Source organism: Cynara cardunculus (genome assembly GCF_001531365.2).
Source record: "Cynara cardunculus var. scolymus isolate 2C chromosome LG 16, CcrdV1, whole genome shotgun sequence".
In the NCBI taxonomy this organism is placed as follows: Eukaryota; Viridiplantae; Streptophyta; class Magnoliopsida; order Asterales; family Asteraceae; genus Cynara; species Cynara cardunculus.
This window is the reverse complement of record NC_037543.1, coordinates 19699978-19708291: the sequence shown is the minus strand read 5'-3', so window position 1 is coordinate 19708291 and position 8314 is coordinate 19699978. Positions and strand designations below refer to the sequence as shown.

At 39.0% G+C, this 8314-nt stretch overlaps 1 protein-coding gene across 1 annotated transcript; it reads left to right on the top strand.

Annotated features, from left to right (window-relative positions):
- The first annotated feature begins 547 nt into the window (after positions 1-547).
- LOC112529086 lies at positions 548-889 on the top strand. The gene has a single exon (XM_025140162.1). The coding sequence runs from the start codon at positions 548-550 to the stop codon at positions 887-889; it is 342 nt and encodes a 113-aa protein (XP_024995930.1).
- Positions 890-8314: the final 7425 nt, after the last annotated feature.

Genomic DNA, 8314 nt, shown 5'->3' with positions numbered 1-8314 from the left:
TCAAACAACGCGAATTCATCGATTTCAAACTTCTATTTGAAAGGGCTTCTCGAAAAGTACAAACTTACGGGCTTGAACTATGTAGACTGGCTTCAAAACCTGAGAATAGTTCTCAGGATGGAAAAGAAGCAGAGCGTCATAGAGGAACCACTCCCTGAGGCACCCGCTGCCGGAGCATCTCGGGGCGATTCGGGATGAGTATGAAAAACGTCTGACCGAATCAATGATGCCGCTTGCCTAATGTTGGCGACCATGGTTCCAGAACTCCAAAAAGGTGTACGATATGATCAACCAGCTTAAGGACATGTTCCAACAGCAAGCTAGGCAAGAGCGGTATGACAACGTCAAGGCTCTGGCAGAATGTAAAATGGCCCCGAGAAGCGACGTTAGTGTACATGTTCTAAAAATGAAATCGTACATTAATGAGTTTGAGCGTTTAGGTTTCCCTATTAGTCAGGAGCTCGCTATAGATTTAATTTTAAGCTCACTGACTAGTTCATATGACTCATTCGTTCTGAACTATAATATGAACATGGAGTAAACAACAATGGAGCTCTATGGCATGCTTAAGACCATAGAGTCTAACATGGCCAAGTCCAAGCACGCTGCTCGAGTACTGGCCATCAGGGAAGGAGGTATAAAGAAGAAAAAGATTGCCCCTGCAAAAGGCAAGGGGAAGGGAAAAACTATTCAACCCAACCCCAAACTCAAATCAAAAGGCCAAAAAAAAGCCCAATCTGATATACCTCAATCAAAGACTCCTGAGGATGTTGTATGCTTTCACTGCAAGGAAGTAGGACATTGGAGGTGTAACTGTCCTAAATATCTGGAGGAGCTTAAGAAGCTCAAGGTTTTACTGAACATGAACTTTAGGTATGTATATGATTGAACTCCATAGTAGTTCAGCTTCTAATTCCTGAGTATTGGATATAGGATGTAGTACTCACATTTGTACTGATATGCATGGACTAAAAAAAAGTAGAAAGGTGAGACGAGGAGAGTTGGACCTGATCATGGAAAACAAGCAAATTTTTGCTTGACACGATAGGAAATTATGAGCTTTCTTTTTCTTCTGGATTATCAATGGTTTTATTTGATTGTTGCTACTCAGCCGATATGACAAGAAACATCATTTCATTTTACGCTTTATATAAATATGGTTTTGATTTTGGGTTTGATAATGGATCTATCCTTGTTTATAAAGATGAAATTCTTTATTTTAAGGCTAACTCATGTCATGGTATTTATGAAACTAGTACAAGTGCAAGAAATAATAGAAGTTCAATCTATAATGCTGAATCGACTCAATCCAAACATGGTTTGGATAAGTCATACCTGTAGCACTGTTGTCTTGGTCACATTAGCAAGAAACGCATCACCAAACTCCGATCGGATGGGATTTTGGAATCGTTCGACCAAACATCAAATGAAGAATGTAATTCTTGTCTTTTGAAAAGATGACGAAGGCCTTGTTTACAGGAACCTGTGAGCGGAACAAGGATCTGTTGGACATAGTACATACTGATGTATGTGGGCCATTCAGATCAGTCACTAGACACGACTAGAGATACTTTGTTACTTTTACTAATGACTTCAGTAGATATGGATATGTTTATTCGATTAAACATAAGTCTGAAACCATCGAGGTGTTCTGGATGTTCCAAAACGAGGTAGAAAATCAACTTAACATGAAGATTAAGACTCTCAGATCCGATAGGGATGGTGGGTATCAGAGTCAAGAGTTCCAAGATCAACATAAAGAGTTGTGGTATAATCTCACAACTTACTTCTCCTAAGACACCACAACATATTGGTTTTGTCAATTATGAAGTGAACTACGCTTACAATCGGTTTTTGGGGCTATGCCTTAGGACTACTGCAAGGGTCCTGAATCTTTTACCAACAAAGAACATTTCCAAAACACCTTCTGAAATATGGAGTGAAAAAGTTCCTTCACTTGCATGTTTAAAAATCTAATATTTTGAGGCTTGCGTATGTCGTGAAGTTCAAGATAAACTAGAACCCAGATCAGAGAGGTGTTATTTTGTTGGATACCCAACTGATTCTTCTGGATATTTATTCTATAAACCTTCAGAAAACAAAGTGTTTGTTGCTCGAATTGCTATCTTCCTTGAAAGGAAACTGATGTTTAAAAGGGCTAATGGGAGTTGAAATGATCTTGAAGAAACTAAAAGGTCAAGAAACATGGAATATGACGTTGGCACTAGTTCTTAGCAAAAAATTGTAGAACCTATAGTTGTTGAGCCTCAACAAAGAGTTACCGAGGAATCTGACATCCAGCCTCCACATGTTCACAGTCTGATTGAGTCCGTCATGCACCAGAAAGATATAATTTACTCATATCTGATGGTGATGATACACATGTAGATCTTGATGAGCCTATCATTTACCATGAAGCCATGACGACCCTAAGGCCGCTAAATGAAAGGAGGCTATGGAGAGCGAGATGCAATCCATGTATAAAAATCAAGTATGGAACTTGGTTGATCATACACCGAGTCAAAAAATAGTGGGATGTAAATGGGTCTTCAAGAAGAAGACCAATATGGATGGAAAAGTACACACGTACAAAGCCAGATTTATGGCGAAGGGATACACGCAAACTCATGGTGTAAACTATGATGAAACCTTCTCACCAGTGGCTATTTTGAAATCCATCAGGATACTCATTGCCATAGAAGCATTTTATGATGTTGATCCTCTATCTCATTGATTTGATGATAATCCTTTTTACCTTATATGAAGTATTTATGTTTTTGTCTTTCAGTTACAACGATCATCGCTGACTCTCTTCAGTGATCGCTGAGAACATGCATTGTAAATCCATCAGCGACATCGATATTTCAAGAAGAAAAAACTCACATCAAAGAACCTTCAGCAAAAGTCGAAGACTGAAACTGAAGATTAGAGACTGGTGAGTACGTGATCAGAAGCGGTATTCAGTGATTACAACCTTGTCTATATATGTGTGAAGACTGTCCAAGCCTCAGCGAATGCTGAAGAGACCTTCAGGTTATTCCAGAATTCAGTGATCAAAAGAAGCCTGTTGAACACGATTGTTTTTGTCTTGTCCTTATACACACAAAGGATAAACCCATACCCTTTCTAAAAGATAGTACGGTACGGAGCCGACTAGTTGACTCTACTACCCACCAACTCTGTGAAAGGATGTCTGCTCATGAATAGGGTTTTGTACTATTCACTATAGCAAGACAATTCCTTCTCTAAAGGCTTGACACGCTTTCTAACCCTACCACATTGCATTAAATGTGCATTTAATGCAATGTGTATAAATAGATTTGTTCTATCTCCATGCATAGATACTTCTACTCTCTTACTTCTTACTCTGAACTTACTTACACTTAAGTAAAAGAACACACATATCTAAGAACACAATTCACTCATATTCAAGAGCAAGTTAGAATCTCTTTATTATATTCTAAATAGTTCTCTCCCAGGTAGAACTTACTTTCTTCTAAGTCTTTAACATCAAATATTTTCTTCATTTGCTAAGAACTAGTGTCTAACTTTAGATTGTTTAGATAGGTTTTATTTACCTTATCTTTCCGCAAAAAATCTTGTAAAATCTGCATTGATCCTTCTTTATCAATATATATATATATATATATATATTAAATTTGAAAAGTTTACTGTGTTTGTATTCATCCCCCCTTCTACAAACTGTTATACACATCTTGTAGACCCTAACAGGAAGAGGTGCTATGACAATGGATTTACCCTTGTCTTTGCAACCTGAACTCGAAGAAGTTCCATCAAGATGACTCTCAACGAAAGAAGACTGAGAGAAAGAAATGTCAGGAATAGAAGAGACAAAGGTATCAAACTTGAGCATGGACCTGTCAGTGGCACTGTCTTCCTGATCATAGGAGAATCCTAGACCAGTATTTATCTTGGCAGGGATCTGAGCATTAATGATCTCCGAGGCCATGATAGAGGCTTTGCATCATCCTTCTATGGTAGCCTTCTCCGCCTTGAGTTCAGCAATTGCTTGCTCACGCTCAGCTATAGCCTGTTCGTGTTCGACATTAATGGTTTGGTTCACAATCACCTGATCCTTAAGATTTTCTTCAACCTTAATCAGCTCTTTGATCTTTGAATGATAAATATTCAACTGTTCTTGAAGATCAAGATTAAGCATTTCTGCTTTAGACTTGCCATTCAGGGCATTGTAAAGGTCTACAATCAGCGTGTCTAATGCTGATAGGCTAGAAGAAGAAGAAGAAGAAGAAGAAGAAGAAGAAGAAGAAGAAGAAGAAGAAGAAGAAGATGATGATGAAGAAGAAGAAGAAGAAGAAGAAGAAGGGGGTTCATTCAGGAGACATACCTGAGTAGGTGAGGATAATGAAGGATTATTGGAAGTTGATGTCTTTGAAGCTTCTGCTTTGACAACTTTGGCCATTAGGCAGAGATAGGCCGTATCTTCCTTATCAGATAAATCAGCCTAGTCGTGCTCTTCAGCGACAAGACCTTTGGCCTTTCGCTGGAAGTTCTTCATCTTCTTGTACTTCTCTTTCAGCTTCAGGTATTTGTCATCCTTAGATTTGAAGGAGGATAGGGTTTTAGAAGATGGCGTCACAACCTTCTTAGACCTGCATTCACCAGCAAAGTGACCCTTGCAGTGACAGTTTTAGCACATCGCTAAAGCCTTGTCTATATTATCAAACTTTGGCTTTTCCTTGATGGTCAGCAAAGGAGATCTACGAAAGTTACTTTTTTTGGCGAATCTCCTAAAAGATTTAGCTAAAAGCACAAGTGATTCATCAAAATCTACAAGATCAGATTATGATAAATCCTCATAGTTAGTAGAATCTAACTCAGTGATAATAACAGGAGGAAGAGAAGAAGAAGAAGATGGGAGTTCAGCTGAAGCATCTTCAGAGATTAGAGCTAACGAAGAGCTCTTCATTTCTCTGGAATCCTTTATTAGATTCCTTTTCAGCTGTCGAAATTGCTCATGATTAAGTAGTATCCCATAAAGAGTGCTGAGAGAGAGAGAGAGAGAGGACATGTCATTGGACATCTTGAGACACATGGAATAAGTATCCCAAGACTCAGGCAAACATTCTAGAAACTTCGTTAAAGTTTCAGAATTAGAATATTCCCTGCCTACAGTYCTTAAATCTATAAGAAGACAATTAAAACGTTGATGTACTTTAGACAATGTTTTAGTCTTTCCACAGAGAAAGCTTTCATATTGTCTTACTAAATTAATCTTCCTCGATTCTTGAACCTGAGAGGTTCCTTCATATTGAACACATAAAGTGTCCCACATGGCTTCCGAGGTTCTGAGTTTCATAACAGAATGATAAACCTYATCAGGAAGAGACATAGCTATTATAGACCTAACACAAGTGTTTATAGTTATCTTCTTCTTATTTTCATCGCTCCATTGATGATGGAGCTTTGGTATCTGTCGTTCAGTAATCGCGATAGTCGTAGATGTTTCAGGAACAACCGGAGAAATAGCATATGGAACATATGGTCCATTTTCTATATAATATGGAATTTCAGGATCCACACCTTCCAAAAAGAGGGACATCTGATTTTTCCAAAGACTAAAGTTGTCTCGGATAAAACGAGGTGGTTTGGCAAGAGAGTCATTATCATGAAAGTGTGTGTTTGTGTTTTGTAAAGCCATTTGAAAGAAGTAAGATTATCTAGAGAAAAAGATAATATAATGCAGAAAAACAACTAAACAACAAGAATAGAGAATACACTGCTCTTATATCACTTGTTGGTCCCGTTAGGGTCTACAAGATGTGTATAACAGTTTGTAGAAGGGGGGATGAATACAAACACAGTAAACTTTTCAAATTTAAAATATATATTGATAAAGAAGGATCAATACAAATTTTACAAGATTGTTTGCGGAAAGATAAGGTAAATATAACATATCTAAACAATCTAAGTTACACACTAGTTCTTAGCAAAGAGAAATGATTTGCTATAAGAGACTTAGAAGGAAGTTAGTTCTTTCTGGGTAAGAACTATTTAGAATACTAAATATGGATTATAACTTGCTTTTGAAGATAAGCGTATTGTGTTCTTAGATATGTGTTCTTTCACGTATAAACGTAAGTTAGGGTTCAAGAGATATATATGCATGGAGATAGAACATATCTATTTATATCCATTGTATTAAATACACATTTAATGCAATGTAGTATGGTTTGAACACGTGTCGAGTCTTTAGAGAAAGACTTGTCTTTTGCTACAGTGAATAGTACAAAAGCCTATTCATGAGCAGACATCCTTTCATAAAGTTGGTGGGTAGTAGAGTCAACTAATCGGCTCCGTACCATACTATACTTTAGAAAGGGAATGGGTTTGTTATTTGTGTGTATAAGAACAGGACAAAAGCAATCATGCTTAACATTTGATCGCTGAATGCTGGAATAACCTGAAGGTCTCTTCAGCATTCGATGAGGCTTGGGAAGTCTTCACACGTGTGTAGACCAGGTTGTAATCACAGAATACCGCTTCAGATCACGTACTCACCAGTCTCTAATCTTCAGTTTCAGTCTTCGACTTCGCTGAAGGTTCTTTGGTGTGAGTTTTGTCTTCTTGAAGTATCGCCGTCGCTGATAGATTTACATTACATGTTCTCAGCGATCACTTGTGACACCCATAAATTTCATTCCCAACTCTGTGCGCGTCAAAGAAAAAATTTGAAGATTTATTCAAGGTCCGCGTCTCTTTTTCTTTTACTTAGTCTATATTTACAAAACACATTACATTATGTATTTTTTTTCTTTTGCTTTCAGGTATAGGAGTATAAGTACATATATATATATATATATATATATATAGGTATATTTTTATATTAAGTTGTTGGTGTCAGGGGAATCCTTTTGAAAATCTTGGAAGGATAATTTAGTAGAATATTAGGGGTGGAGTACCTGCAATGCTATCCTACTCTAGTGTCTCACTTTTTCTCTTCCTAGAGGTCTTCCCTTTTCCATGGAGGACCTTGACCTCCATGCAATGGATGAGATTTGGGATCTCAATGAGAAAGGGGGGGGGGCAGTAGGATCAGGGAATAAAGAAAAGAAGGAAAAGGGGAGGAGTTGGCACATCTCCTTTGCTGGAACTGAAGAAGCTAACCCCTTAAACACTCTTAGACCGGGCTGTTCGGAGGAAATGTGGACAAACCACCGTCGCCGGAGCTACGACCAGTATCTTTAGGTACAGCCTGAGCCTTCCCCGCTTCACAGCCGACCGGTCTACCTGCTTCCTCGTTTCCATAGCACCGCAGGCCTCGAGCAGCAACAGCAAGCAGCAAGCTGCTGCCTGCGTTCTCCTCGACCAGCAACAGCAGCAGCAGGAGGCGAAGCTGCTGCCTACGTTCTCCTCGACCAGCAACAGCAGCAGCAGGAGGCGAAGCTGCTGCCTGCGTTCTCCTCTACCAGCAACAGCAGCAACAGGAGGCGAAGCTGCTGCCTGCGTTTTACCTCGTTCAACAACAGCAACAGCAAGGAAGGGGAGCTACCTGCGTGCTTTCTGCCGGAGCCAAACAGCAAACAGCACACAACAGGCAACAGCCTTGCTGTGCTGTTTCTTCACGTCCTGCTGCCCAAAGAAAACAGCAGCTTGTTGGGCCTTTTCCTTCGTCTGTTCCGCCCAAAAACAACACTTTGCCGAGCTGTTTTCTTCGTGCTGTTTCTCCGCCTGTTTTCGTCAAGCACCAGCTGGGTACGATTTCCTTCATCAAACTTCGCCCAAACAGCAGTCCTTGTTGTGTTTCACCCATCAAAAAATGACAACAGCAGACAACAGTCCTTGTTGTGGTGTTTCTTCGTAGCCCTTGTCGAGCAACTGTCACAGCTGCGCCGCGTAAATCTGCATCAATCCGGAGTTCGGGATTTATCTTAATCCCTGCAATGTGAGTTCATATTAACTTTTCTAGGAATGTTTACACTATTATACGTAAGTTTGTACCTATCCTATGCCTAAATTTCTTATATATACTTATTTATATGAAATGAAGGTTAATAGGTCAAAGGGATAAACTTGGGTATCCTGTTTATTTTGATAAGTTGAGTTTAGTGAAATGGTTAAGATTACTTGGTAAGGTACTCATCCTCAAAGTGTTTCTGACCATCAAACTTTAAAACCCTCATACCCTAGTTTGAAGCCCTTGTTCGGTAAGAAAAGGGGGGGGGGGGTAAATTCGCTTGTGTTGGGACACATACAAATCTTATTGTTAAGTAAGTATTATACTGCTTATGATATTGTATTCAAGCATTTCAGTAGAAAATAATGGGTTTGAAAG

Bases quoted from the DNA above. Each gene is read 5' to 3' on its own strand.
- LOC112529086 (XM_025140162.1), top strand. From the start codon at position 548: ATGGAGCTCTATGGCATGCTTAAGACCATAGAGTCTAACATGGCCAAG.